Here is a 14,473-nt window from a genome sequence, read left to right as displayed (position 1 = left end):
TTACTTATTCATGCCCAGAGGCGGAGCGTTGCATACAGTGTTTGCCGCTGGAGTTTGCTTCGGTGAGTTACTGTGCTACTGTCAGATTTCTTCTACAGCTGATTAGGAAGTGGCTCGTCAGAGTCATAACAGGAATGTCTGCTCTAAAAAACAATTGGAAGTTGCTCTTACTTTTTGTTAAGTTAGTGTTCTAACAAATGCAAATGTGTCTGTGATTCATCTGAGGTTTTGGCAAAAACAAAAAAGGTTAGGAGTGGACAGACACTGATCTTTCTCCAGAGGACCATTTTTTTGCAGGGTGCTGCACAGAACAGCAAGCCCCTCTGTCAGCATTTAACACAAAGTGTTTTTGTCAGCAACCCCCACCCTCCATACACACACACACACACAAACACACACACTCACACAAACACATCTCCTGTCTCGAAAAAAGCCAGCTAGAGTGCCTTGTACTCCACCTCAAACCAATTATTTACATCAAGTCCCCAGCGATTAAACAGTCACCCCACAAAAGGGTACACTTTTTCAGTTTGATTTATTGCAGTTGAGGTGTTTACAAAATACAAGCAGATCACACAAGACCATGTGGAGAGTTGGTGAGGGTAACGGCGGGCAGGGCAAGGAGGACATCCAGCCTCTTTCTGCAGAGGAACTCGAGAGCTTGGGTTCAGTAAGGTGCTGAGGCGACAGACTTTTTGCTCAGAAACTCTCTGCCAAAATGTCAAGTATGTTACTGTCTCTATCTACATTCAGACAGTCGCACAGTGGTGGCAAAGCACACTAGCGCTCACCATCATGGGTGAAGTTCTTTTTTCATCAGTTTTAAAAATAGTTCAGAAGTGCTCGGAGTAGCTCGTTGATCTGGCAGTCATGTCCAAAGTCCATTCTTTTTCCTCCTGGGGATCACCACGTCTGTCACACAACAGTCTAGGCCAACATTGCCTTTTTAGTGCTAAGGGGCTGTGTATTGGAGAGGTGCCAGGTTTGCTTATCAATAGCTAAATTAATACATTCAAACATAAAAAATGCAAGGCAACTAGGAGTTTTCATTTAGGATAACCCTGCTCCTCTTCAATTTTGTTATCCTACTCTTCGGTTACTCTTTATCCAAACATGTGCAGAGAGGTGAAGGGCCAGTGTGAAGGGAAAGAAGAGCTAAGGCAGAGATGGCGTTCGCTGGTCTGCCCTATACGTCCAGCTCTGGAACACAGCCTGAATGGGGTGCAGCAACATCAGACAAGCGCATATGCTGGGGGCACGGAGGGAAGGGGGGGGGCAGGGCTGAGGCAAAGAGGGCAGCATGTGTGGAGTTGGGGGGCATACTGAGCAGTGCACTAATGGGGCAACTGGGATTGCGTACAAGTTCCAGTTAATCAGCAGATCTATGTGTTAAAACTCTTTGATCAGTTTCGATGATTTAATCAATCATTCAAACAGACTGCCATTCAAAGCAGAAGCGTTAATAGTCAAGTGCGATAGTTCATTCGATTGTCAGAACAGCACTCAATCAGAGTCAGTCAGTCAGTCCATCTAAGGTCTGCCATGGAAGGTGTTAATGTTTTTTTTTAAATTATTATTAAAGCTGGGGGTCTTTCATTAGTCAGTCAAACAGGCGGTCAATGTATGTCTATGGGGTGTTGGTGGGGTGGGGGGTTCACTTGATCTTCTTCCTGGGCGTGGATGGTGTTTGTGGGTGTGGCGTGGGCTGGGCCAGGTGCTGAGTCTGAGGGTGCTGGTTAACTGAGGTGGAGGTAGGGGCTGAGGACACAGTGGGGGGCGCCTTCTCCCTCTTGGGGGTGTTGTTGAGGATGTCCAAGCTGCGGCGACTGGAGGAGATGACGTCGGCCACGAACTTGGTGCACTCGGCGCACACGTCCCGCAAGCTGCAGCCGTGAGCGTATAGATGTGGGAACTCCTCCTCCACCGACCGACGAGAGAGAGAGCGCAGAGATCTATGATGGGGAAGACAGAGAGAGTCAGTGTGTGTGTGTGTGTGTATGTTTGTGAGTGTGTGTATGAGAGATAGATAGAGAGAAAATGAGATGGTGCATGTGACTAAGATATGTGAGATTTGAGTGTGTGTATTATCTGTTATTTAGAGTGTTATTAACAGTGTAACATTTGTTGATAGAGTCTACTATGTGTCATGGGTGAACCACTGTGCAGCATCTACATTTGGGGATTCCAGTACAATGCAAAGGAGACCGGCCGTATTAGAGCGAGCAAGTGCAGGGATTATGTAATGGCTACTTAGTGCCGTCACCAGATAAGAGGAGGGGTCATTATGCAAGAGTATTTAAGGATCTAGGTGATGGACTCTTATTAGGCTGACGCTACTGAGCGCTGCTGAGAAGGGCTGGTTAAAGCCAACCGTTGGTGGCAGAGGCAGGCAGAATGCAGTGACAGACCAACTGTCTACCTACAGTAGAACTGATAATACCAGAAAGAATCAAATGACAATTGTGGAATTGAAATGGAATCGGGCGTGTCTTGAAGATCACGGGCAGACTCACTTGTAGACCTCGCTCTTGCGATGCTGGCTCCTAGGGCTGCTGTGGAAGCCGACGGTGTAAACAGGAATGTGCGCCATCTTCTTGGAAGGGATCTTCATCTGCGGGGTCGGGGCAAGCAAAAGAAGTGAACAACGAGGTTTGGGGAGGTGTGGGGGGGGGGGGGTCAAGTAGCGTAGCGTGACCTACAGTAGTGGCAGTCCAGTGCAGTGATACGGAAGACAGACCAGCAGAGGATAATAATGTAATAACAAAGCACCACATGACCCCATGAGAAACACACACATACACACTTGGAGGGACAAGAACAGACACATGTAACCCCACAAACCATAGCTCCAGACGACACAGCACAAAGAAAGATATCATTGTAAGGTACCCACCAGATATAGGACAGGTAATGATAGGTAATCTATTGAAGTCAATGGATAACAGATGATACTGACCAATTTAATACGTTACGTTATTTTCTCCATTTCAATCAGCTGCTGCCATTCCAAGAAATACAATAGAATCTATCAATCGTTAATGCTCCACTTAATAGAGACCATGAGACACACCAGCACATGGTGCATATACATCAATACGAGTGCCATGTGATGTGTTGAGGGAACATAGATACCTTTGCACTGCAAGAACTGCAGACAGACCTGCGAAACAAAGAGGAAAAGGCATTAGTTTGCACTGTATATACAACTTCCGTTAACAGCCACCATACACAAACAGTCACAATGCCCCTCACCTTTTACACAGAAGACAAGTGGATGGCCAAGAGAAGAGTGGAAACTTCACCCGGCAGCAACAGCATACCTGGGCAGGTAGAAACACACATAAACAAACACACATACACACACACACACACACCGACTGTGTGAATCAGAGGTCAAAAACAAACTGGTGCCATTGTTTTATTGAGTGACTTGTTGTGCACCTTGCCCTTCCTCAAATTGTTGTAGAGCTCTTTGTTCTGCAGAAACTTCTCCATCTCGGCCTTCACCAGCACTCGGCGCACGTTAATGACCTCATCCACTGTTAATGCGAGGCTCTCCACAGGGTGACTGAATTCCTCCTTTTTTGAAGAGGACAGAGAGAAAAGGTGAGAGAAAGCGAGAGTGAGAAAAAGGGAGAGATAGAAAGAGAGAGGGGGATTTGAAACTAGTGCTCTGACACAGCAGGCGTGTCCCGCTGCGTGTTAGCGGAGTGGCGCTGCGAGGCAGGGAGGAGTGCACGGCTGAGTGGCTGAGAGGCCGCGTCAGGAGCGGCGCGGCGCTGCAGTAACGAGCCTTTCCCACTCACCATCCACTGGCGTTTGCTGGCCCCTCGAGAGGGAGAGACACTCCCCACCCCTTCTGACGCCTCCTCCACTGAACTCAGGGAGCAGCGAGCCGGAGAGGACGGCATCCAGCCAGCAACAGGAAAAGAGGCTACAGGGAGAGAAAGAGAAAGACAGAAAGAAAGAAAGAAAAGAAAGAAAAACAAACAATAATTCAGCTTGTAGTATTCTAGGTGTGCACAGTATACAGTAGCCTCCGAGTGGCGTTTATCAGTTGAATACCATAAGGGCCCTGAGAACATTTAATGTCCCTTTCATCAAATCATAATCATTTGGGTCAAACACAAAAAAACTCATTGTGGGCCCAACAGAACATCGGAATCATGGGTTAGATGATATTTTTCCCTCTTCAAGGCCTTGCTACCCTTGAGAGAGGACAAGGCTCTGGCTCCCCCTAGTGGGCAGTATGGGGACGTAATGAAACATGCTGTCACAATATTTGTTTTCATGTCCCAGAGACTACACAGATTTTACATGGGCTCTTGTCATACATAAGGACAATGTAATCAACACCACCTGGTTTAGAGTCAAGAGACGGCAACAGACTCAGTCCCTTTAATACCCTGAAGAAACTGTTAAGTAAAATGTCTTTGACCTTCAGACACATGAAGGCACCTTTGATCACTTCTAAATATACCATTATAGGTTATTTTGCCAGTTGATGTAATTACTAAAAAACATTAATCATTCATTGCATTACATTACATTCATTACTTAGATTAGAAGTCTAGTGTAAAAGGCATCAGAGCACTCAGTTTGAAACCTTCTGATGACATGTTATACTGTAGGTTTTCTTAATGCTTAAAGGACAACTCCGAAAATAGATTCTAGATGGTTCTTAGACAGAAGTTGTCCTTTAATGCAGATAAAAATGAATATCTTTTGGATATTATCTAAAAAAGAAAGCAAAATTAAAGGAATTATCCGGAGTAAAATGCACTTTAGATCGATTTACGGATGATTGGGAGTACATACGTTGAGTTGACATCCAAATCATGTCATTCGGATGTGTTTTGAGAAAGTTCGATGTTACCGTTTTTAGTCAAAGCTCATTAGCGTGGAAGTGAGAAGGGCATATTATTTCGCCGCTACAAAACGCTATTTTTATACCTCTTCTACAGTTCCAAACAACATTGCACTTACGTGGTAGTGAGTAGAGGGTCCCAAAAGCCAAACCAAAGTAACCCGAGGTCTTTATGTGGTCGGATAGAGAGTCCAGAATGAATTTCATCAAGCCAGTACCTTTCCGGAAATGTTGCCATCTTTGCTGCAATCTTTAGGGGAAAGTCCGTAGGAGTCGATTGCCAAGTGTGCTCTGGAAATTCACAATTTCGTTGCCGTTTAAAAAAAAAAAAAACATAGTCCAGTATTTCTTTTGAAATTGAAATGAAGTTGTATGGACTGGACTATGTTTTTCTTTTTTTTTTTTAAACTGCGACGAAATTGTGAATTTCCAGAGCACACTTGGCAATCGACTCCTACGGACTTTCCCCTAAAGATGGCAGGAAAGATGGCAGCAAAGATGGCAACATTTCCGGAAAGGTACTGGCTTGATGAAATTCATTCTGGACTCTCTATCCGACCACATAAAGACCTCGGGATACTTCGGTTTGGCTTTAGGGACCCTCTACTCACTACCACGTAAGTGTAATGTTGTTTGGAACTGTAGAAGAGGTATAAAAATAGCGTTTTGTAGCGGCGAAATAATATGCCCTTCTCACTTCCACGCTAACGAGTTTTGACTAAAAACGGTAACATCGAACTTTCTCAAAACACATCCGAATGACATGATTTGGATGTCAACTCAACGTATGTACTCCCAATCATCCGTAAATTGATCTAAAGTGCATTTTACTCCGGATAATTCCTTTAAGTTAATGGAAAAAAAATGTTGGTTACATTTGCTCTACTTCTACATACTACAACTTCCATAAATCATGCTTTTATGGCCGTGGCTCTAGCACTGACTGACCTCTGTACGTGGGCAGCGGCCAGGCCCCTCCCAGCGTGTTGGCGCGAGGCCTCTCTCCCCTCAGCACCACAGGGCCACCCAGGTGCCCCGACTCGGACAGTGAGGGCAGGATCTCCCCCCGCAGCTCGGCCAGGTCGTGCTCCGAGAAGGAGCGGTCCCGCTTCAGGGGTGTGGGGGAGCTCTCAGCCCGGCGCATCTCCCCACTGCCCGGAGAGTCTTCCTCCTGCAAGAGACACCAGCACAACAACACACTGAACAGGGAATACATCGATAGGATAGCAGTCTACAGGTAAAGCACTACTGCTACCAACAGCACTACAAACAGCATACCATTGCGAGACATCACCAACCATAACTTGGCAAGGTGCACATTTATCAGTGATAAGGGCTGAGCGTCTGAGGCAGTATTATCTGATGAACAATATCAGTCTGTCGAGTGGTTAAAATCATTACTGGAATTTGTGCCTGTGGAAATATGACTCGGGAAATGCAACCCCTTTTTTCTGTCTGTGAGGCAAGATCACAGTATTGAGTTTCCTGTTACCTCAAAGATGTTCATCTCTTCCATCTCCTGCAGAGTCGGTGCTTTGAGCAGGACTCTGGGGCGGGAGGGGGGGCGTGTCCCAAGCTCTGTGACAGACAGGTCTATACAGGAAGTGGACTTCATGTCACACAAGCAGGTGTGTGCCAGGCAAGGCAGAGAGCCGAAGGCTACAAGACAAGAGGGGTTGGACCATCATCATCATCATCATCATCATCATCCTCATCATCATCATCAACAATATCATCATTACCATAATCACCATCATGACCATGATTACCATCATCATCATCACCATAATCACCATAATCACAATCATGACCACAATTACCATCATCATCAACATCCTAGTATCATTCCTCATCATGGTATCATAGTAACGATAATCATCCTCACCATTGTGATTATCAGTGCCATTTTTTACTTTAAAGCAACATAATGTAGTTATTTTACTTCTAAAAAAATGGCTAAAGCTTGCAGTCTTGCTTTGTCCACAATATAAAGAGAAAAAATAAAGAGAATGGAGCCTCTGATATTGCAAATGCTCTTCCGGAACCCCTTGTATTGCACTATGTAATGTCCTAATGTCTTAATGACCTTTTCCGTTGGTTTTAGACAAATTGGGATTACCCATCAGCACTAACTGGGTACCCAGTACTTAAAATTGATCAAAGAAATGGGCAAAAGTAAAGGAAAGCAATTAAATAAATTCCTACATTGTGTTACTTCAAAGAATGATGATACCATTTACCACATCCCACAAGGTATTATCACACTCCACTTCAGTCATTTTCATACACTGACTGTCATACACATTATCGTTTACTTCCTGTTACTACACTGACACATCACCTTTTATCAGTTTCACAGTAAACTATAACCCACTGCAGAGCACTGAGCAGGAGTAATGACTAACTGATTGGGCTGGCTAAAGGTGTTAGGCTCGGACTGACTCACGTCTCTTAGAGTTGGGAGGATCCACAGGCCTGAGCTTGCGTTCCTGTCGGATCCCCTCCAGGACGCGATCATGGAGGGACTGCGGCCGCTGTGGTGGTGGGGGCAAGCTGCGCTCTGACACCTGTCAGACAAGATGAGAACACAGATACACACAGCTCATCAGTCCAGCTCATCACTGGGAGATACATAGAACAGATTCAAAATGCTTTATATTAAGACTCATTAAAATGCATGTTTTAGACTTTTTATTCTAAAACTGATAGTTCTGGTCCTTGATTGTGATTGGCTGAATCACGTTTGATGCCGTTGTAAAATGCAGCATAAACATACACCTTGACCGCATTTCGTTCTATATTACTGCACTACCATAACTTGATACAAAACTTAAAGTAGCTGCATCTCAACGTTGCTTGGCAACCATTCAGATAGAGGAAATATATTTCTTGGCGGAAGAATGATTATCTAGGAATAACTCGTTATATTTCTAGTTGCTGTGCCTTTACTTTATGAAACTTTGCCAGGTATTATAGTAACAGTTTTAGAAAAGCAATAAGCCACTCGAGTCCATAGGTTACACTGATTCTACAACAGCTAAGGGGGTTTCTAACAACGCTGAATCAATGTAACCTACGGCCTCTCGGGGCTTATTGCTAAATAATAAAGTGGCATGTCATGATGAAGGTGTACTGTATTTCAAATCATATCAATATGCTTTTCCTGGGAGTGGAGCCGATCACCAATGCACAGCTACTGTCATAGTCAAACATTATAGCTCCTATAGTTTATATAGACGCTTTCAACTGCATGAACAAACATATGCGTTCCTAAGGCATTTCTGGTGGCACAGAAAACAACATTGAGCTAATGATAACTAGGGGACAAACAAAATAAAACTTTTTAAAATTGACATTTTGCAGGACATCACCCTAAAGTCCAATTCATTTTCATTTCAAAGTATCTCTATTTGTTTAGAGCGTTTTAACAGGAAACCCTCGAGGAAAGGGTCTATATGTAAACCAGTGTTCAGGGTGATTTGTTTGTGTGGTTCATTTGATGGATAGGCCTACATGTAGGTAAATAGACCATTACAACATATGTATTTTGGTTAAGTTCTTAACAGTCATGTAATCATAGGAAAAATCCTGAGGTAGCTCACAGGTTTTAGAGGTGGTCTGGAGCGGATAAATTCCAGGATGAGTTCATGTGCGTTTCTCTTCACCCTCGTGGGAATATCACCATCCACCTGAGAAACAGGAACAAAAGAGCCACAGAGGGAAAGAGAGAGAGGGAGGAAGAGAGAGAGAGAAAAGGAAGGGAGAGTAATGGACAGGGAAGACACAAGAGAATAGCATCCAGCAATTACGTCTAGCGGAACAGAAACGCCATGCCCACTCACCGCCACTGTGGACTCTGAGACTGTTAAAGAGAGACGGCTCTGCTTGTTTGGGCTCACCATGACTTTGCGCAGCTTGTACTTGCGCAAGCGGATGTCCTGCATGAGCATCTCGAAGGGCGTGAGGCTGAACTCGGTGGGCAGCGGGTTGAAGGGCTGCTCCTCCACCTTCTTCAGCTTCACCCCCTGCCTCAGCTCCTTCATCAGCTGCACCCACAGACGAGCCTGCCACACACACACACACACACACACACACACACACACACACACACACACACACACACACACACACACACACACACACACACACACACAGACACATATACACAGACACAGTAACACACATACATACAAGTACACACACACACAAACACACACACACACACACGTCACCAGTCATATGCCTGTCGTCATCATAATCATCATGGTCCTCACAGGAGCTTCATCAGTTTCTTATATATGAGCCATCTGACTATCTCATTTCACTCTGAGTATCATCCTTGTCAAATCAACATGCTATGATATAAGGGTTGAAATTACAGCACTGGCATTTCATAATCCTCTTTTCATTACCGCTTTACCTAAACAGATGGCATTTTGAATTGGATTTGATCAATTCATATCCTGTTGTTATGGGAGAGTGAGACTTCAATATAAACAACAGACAGAGAGGGTACAGTATTTGCGGCCGTTAAAGAAATGAGCCAGCTGGCATTTATATTATGGACACCGACAGCAATCCAAAGGGACTTGAATTGAGATAAAGTCTCTCCATGCCAAGCCTGTTCCACACAGTTCTCAAGAGGAGAAATTAGGCTCACCGTATGTTACAGACCAGGACCATCTCACTGATCTTTCGGCCACTTTCGGTCACTCTGAGTAACCAAACTCATCCAACATAGTGCACTAAGTGAAGGTGAACCACAGAAGGAAAGATCAGGACCATGGTCCAAGTTTAGTCTGTGCCACAGCCTCCCTCCCTGAAGAGTCCACCCAGCAGCGTCTCTCACCCAGTCTGTGTGTTTGAGGGCGTCCAGTTCTGCTGCGCTCCGGTCCTCCTGGCTGTCCTCTGTGCGGATCTTCTTCAGCATCTACGGGACCAGGACAGACCACCCGGATCAATAGCAGTACAATAGAGCAGTACTCTTTCGGGCAGACACTGACTCACCGCCATTATGACTGCGGCGAAGGAGGCCATGAATAATTCAGCGTGGTGATCAGCAACACTTAAAGCAAGGGCTCTCTGAAATCATGGAATCATGGGAAGAGAGGGACTCTGAGGACCCTTGAGGGAGTGTTGGGGTCACCTATAACTGCTGGTGATAAAAGGATGGCGGGGGCTGCAACATGTGTATTTCCAACACAGTCTGACTTGAAAATCAGTCTATTCTTGGATCTCCTTTCCACATCAAACAAATGCTTACTTGTTTCTCACTATTAACAAAGACCTCTTCTTTTCTCAATGGTATTGAAGCATTGTTTTCAATTGTAATCTAGTACTATATTATTATATATTTTAACACATTGTGCCAGATTTAAGTTTTTGTGTGAACAGAACCTTTCATTTTCTTCAGTCTTCTCTTATAATTTTCACCCCCCCCCCACCCCATCTACCTTTCTCCCATCTTTGGAGCGTACCTCTTTGGCATCTCTGATCTTACTCAGGAAGGTCTGCAGCTCTAAGGTCTCCAGAAACAGGGCCCTGCACACCGACTGGTAGTGCTCCGGGGCGAGGGTTGGGCTCGCTAGCCTGGTTCCACACAGAGCCATCACCTGACGAAAGGTGCGCACTGCACGAGTCGCCACCTCGCCTTCCTCCTCCTCCTCTTCTTCCTCCTGACCACTGTAGCCTTCGTCGGTTGCACCATTGCCCCCAGGTTCACTCCCACCTTCGGTGGATTCGACCCCCCCGACCATGCGGTCAATGAGCTGCTCCAGCTGGGGGCTCAGCTCCCGCTCCTCACTCTCGTCCAATCCCCAGTCCAGGGCCTTGTAGATGGCCACTCCCAGGGACTGAACCAACTGAAAGCGAGGGTGTCAGAGGGAAGAGTGGGTAAGAAAAGACACAAGGAAGAAAAATGTCCTAACTAGACCTTCAGTAATTATTTATGACACAATAAAATATGTAAAACCATGTATGTTAGGTAGAACTGAAGCATGTTTTTCATGACACTTTACTTTGAATTTTTTTGCCTGTATCTTGCTTGTATTATGTCTCACTTGTAAGACACTTTGAATAAGAGCATCTGCCAAAAATAATGCCAACTGTAATCATGAATCACATCAGAGCAAAGTTCTACAGGAGGATGTTTATTTAGATAAGGCCTGTCCACAGGTCGGACTTGTGAACCGAGAGCAGCGGGCGCTCACCTGGCTCTCAGCAACAGGCGGGTAGGACAGTGCCTCTGTGTCATCTGAGAAGGGAGGAAAGAAAGAGATGACAGATTTGAGAGCCGTCTCACACCACCGTGCCTCGTTCCCACAGTTCTCCTGTTCTTTTCTTTGAAAAGAAAGGGGCTCAGTCGCCTTACACCAACACATGAACTGAGCTTTCAGACATTGGTATGCTATATGCAGTTCCCTCTTATAATTAAGAGCAAGTGACACATGAATGAAACATGAATGCGGGGAAAGTGAAAACTCTGTAAAAAGGGGACATTCTGATTAATGCTCTCTGCGTGCATTTTCTCCTCCTTTCTCTGTGGCATTAGTGGAGCTGCTTCATGTTGATGTTATTAAGCTGTAGCCTGAGCTGCGGTCCTTGCTCTCTGGCAGTTTGCTTTTCCACGCGTAGAGCACAGAATGCCTGACTCAGATATCACTTAGGACACCCAGGGGGGCCGAAACATCACAATCAGCAGGGCAGCCAAAACCTGAGATGTGATACAACAACCTGGAGGTCAGCACTGTCCTCTCCGTCCACAGAGGAGCCCGGAAAGCAGGGCAAGGCCCTGGCAAAAACAAAAAAGGGGGGCTGGGATAGGACTGCCGATAGCAGATGGATGTGAAGACATTTCCAGTCAATAGCCTTCATTTCATACACACATTTACACCCTGCATACGTGCGTGCACACACACACAAACAAATACACATAGAATTGGAGCTCTATTGGCCTAAACCAGTTTGGGCAGGTGCTATTTTGGAGGGTAAGAGTTGAATAATACAATAGAAACTGGTCAGTAGAATCCAACTAATACTTAACACGAAGGACTAAAGAGAGTGAGAGTTTCTACACTGAAACAGAGACTGAGAGAATGCACAAAAGGGAGAGAAAGGGAAAGAAATGTGAATGGTAGACAGAGAAGGAGAGAGAGAGAAAGCATGTGTTAACTATGGGTCAGACATTACAAATGTAATCTCTCGCCAAATAGTCCATTTTTATTTTTTATGCCAACCCCTGAGACTGTTAGTAATATTATTCATGCAACCTCCATTTCTCTGCTTTCCCAAGAAAGACTATCTGTTGCCATGGAAATTTTGAATGAGATTTCAAGAGAAGATGATCCCATATACACAGACACATATAGAGAAAAGAGGAGGAAGATAGAGTGGGTGAGAGAGAGAGAGAAAGGGGGAGGGGGAAATAGGAGAAGAACAGGAAACAACATGAGAAAAGTTGGATTATTTCCTTCCCAGCAATAAGCCCACTCACCTTGAAAAAGTCCCTGATGTGCAGCGGTATTACTTATGACCTCCCTGAGTCTGTTGCTAAATATAGATCAGTCAAGATCTTGACCTCAACCAAAACAATAGCCTCAAAGCGTTAAAAGCAATCCTGACCTTGAACTGTCAACACACCATTTGCCTACAAATGCCCACATTCCAAGCACAATTCTTGCAAGGCTATGTCATCAAAACTCTATAGAACCATTCATGCCAGCTGAACTGAACATGGAAATATGTACTTCTATTATGTTTCTATTATGTGACATGGTAGATGTCCAACTACAGACTAGAGATTTGTGTCAATTATTATGTGTTGTGGTCAGAAGTTGTATTATGTTGCCAATGAACACAGGTTGTAAGTCTACACTACAGAGACCTAAAGCATTAGTAAAAAGTACTTTGATTATGTTCATGCTCAGGGCAATAAGAAGTTGATCATTAAAAATATAGAAACGTTTCTGGAATCTTTAGATAAGGCTAGGCTACTCTGTTGCTTTGCAGTAGCCTACAGTTATTCCCATAATGTGTTGACTATTGAGATTGAACACTTTCGCCACTTTTGAACTGCTGAAATGCCTAGGCTTCTTTATAATCGATTACAAAAATAGATCAACAAACCGAGACTTATTTTGAAACCACACCAAAAGTAAACACGCACTATTTGTTAATTATTAGACCTAACAACCCCTCTTTACATAGCTTTCGTCAGGTGTGCAACCCCTAGGCATGCAGGCCTATAGTCTCTGAGCCATAAAATGCCAGGGTTTGCAACCTACAACTACAGGGCCTATAGCATATAATGTAAATATCTAAAATAAATAAGCTAAAGTAGGCCTATGTCATATGTAAGCCAAAGAGAGACTGTAGCCTAGGCCTACTGTATCCGATAAATAATGCATATTAAACCGGCACAATCCAAGAGAAGTCTATTCTTCAACGGGTGGCTGGCTAGCAGGTGAGTTATTTTGACCAATTATTTATTTTGGCTGATGTTTTGATACCCAGCCGCAGTGAGAGCTATCTAGCCCACAGTGACGATCTGATGACAAAAAAATCCCCAAACACCAGACAAGTTAGTGGGCAATGAGTGAGCTAACGATGCGGATACAGCCCTTTCACCGTTGAGTCGCCTAATAGCAATATCAGGAAGTTGGAAACCACACAAGGTTATTACCGTTACTGTTCCAGAGCTCCGGATGCAGAGAAACAGTCCCGTCTCTGTGAAGGAATATTGAAGATGGATCTTTCACCTGGTAAACTGTTCTGTCTTCTGCGCGGTTCAGGCGCGGCACCCTAAGCCAACTGCAGCACTGATAGCACACCGCCCAAGCTTGCTCTTCATTTATGGGCTGCTCGTAGGATTTCAGCACTTCTTCAAGAGACAGTTCCCGAGGTTCGACGAAGTCCCGGGCCTCTGCCCGTTCCGACGGGACTGACACTCTGGAATCGCCTTCCTGAGTGCATCTGTTGGCGGATCTGGCCATGACTGCGGCACAAGCAAGTCCATTCTTTATGCGTTGGCCATGATCAGCTCCTTATTTCCCTCGCTTTCGCTTCTTAATTAAATAGGCGTTCAACTGCCGCAGCCGCGAGTTTCCATACCAGCAAATGAAAGCGATCTTTGATCCACAGGAATGTCACTCAGCGCCGAGCAAAACAGACGCGGCTATTGGGGAAAATCTATCCCCCCTCCCCTTTTACGGTGGCACATCCGCGACTAACTGGTGACCACACAAGGGGGGAAGGACAAAGTTGTTTGAAAATCTGGTACTTCCATAAAATGCAGGGATAGGGAAAAGTGGTCGTTGCCGGAAGGGGGGTTCTCCTAGATTACGTATGCTTGTTATGTGCTGACACCCTGCGTTCTCCGCAGAGCGTCTTCCTTCTGCTCCTCCCATGTCTCGCGCAAGTGCCCGGCCCACAAATAGGCTATACTGAACCCCCAGATCAATCAAACCATCTCGCTCAGAGCTCCAACCCTATCCTGTAGTGGTAATAACTTTATGCTGGTGTTTTACACTGAAGAAATACATGATTCTACGCCACTGTTGGTAAAATGATTATGATTGCCTTTATAATATATGTCAGCCCTCTCTCGAT

General features: G+C 45.0%; 1 protein-coding gene across 3 annotated transcripts; it reads right to left on the bottom strand.

Annotated features, from left to right (window-relative positions):
• Nucleotides 1–544: 544 nt before the first annotated feature.
• On the bottom strand, nt 545–14,193 carry spire2 (spire-type actin nucleation factor 2). 3 transcript variants are annotated; one of them, XM_076263412.1, is made up of 15 exons: nt 13,548–14,193; nt 11,077–11,120; nt 10,345–10,728; nt 9,717–9,797; nt 8,767–8,931; nt 8,470–8,556; nt 7,314–7,434; nt 6,360–6,526; nt 5,816–6,038; nt 3,807–3,934; nt 3,442–3,579; nt 3,253–3,320; nt 3,133–3,160; nt 2,514–2,611; nt 545–1,952 (listed from the first exon to the last, which is right to left on the bottom strand). In XM_076263412.1, the coding sequence occupies exons 1-15, from the start codon at nt 13,855–13,857 to the stop codon at nt 1,655–1,657; spliced, it is 2,340 nt and encodes a 779-aa protein (XP_076119527.1). In that variant the 5' UTR covers nt 13,858–14,193; the 3' UTR covers nt 545–1,654. The 3 variants fall into 3 exon arrangements, with proteins under 3 accessions (XP_076119527.1, XP_076119536.1, XP_076119546.1); XM_076263421.1 differs by lacking the exon at nt 545–1,952 and adding an exon at nt 2,957–2,998 and having other exon boundaries at nt 2,522–2,611; XM_076263431.1 differs by lacking the exon at nt 545–1,952 and adding an exon at nt 2,957–2,995 and having other exon boundaries at nt 2,522–2,611.
• Between the last annotated feature and the right edge of the window lie 280 nt (nt 14,194–14,473).

Source organism: Alosa pseudoharengus, unplaced genomic scaffold (genome assembly GCF_046254945.1).
Source record: "Alosa pseudoharengus isolate Yale_2024_CS ecotype anadromous, Long Island Sound unplaced genomic scaffold, YU_APseudo_1.1 YU_APseudo_1.1_scf_10, whole genome shotgun sequence".
Taxonomy (NCBI): domain Eukaryota; kingdom Metazoa; phylum Chordata; class Actinopteri; order Clupeiformes; family Clupeidae; genus Alosa; species Alosa pseudoharengus.
The sequence above is the reverse complement of the archived record's forward strand: the minus strand, read 5'-3'. Positions and strand labels throughout refer to the sequence as shown.

What these genes read in the sequence shown, in the direction of transcription:
- spire2 (XM_076263412.1), bottom strand. Translation starts at nt 13,857, where the DNA reads ATGGCCAGATCCGCCAACAGATGCACTCAGGAAGGCGATTCCAGAGTG. An exon ending in AGATCAGAGATGCCAAAGAG is followed by an intron (nt 9,798 to 10,344) that starts GTACGCTCCAAA and finishes CTGGTCCCGTAG; the next exon opens with ATGCTGAAGAAGATCCGCAC. An exon ending in ACAATTTGAGGAAGGGCAAG is followed by an intron (nt 3,321 to 3,441) that starts GTGCACAACAAG and finishes CTACCTGCCCAG; the next exon opens with GTATGCTGTTGCTGCCGGGT.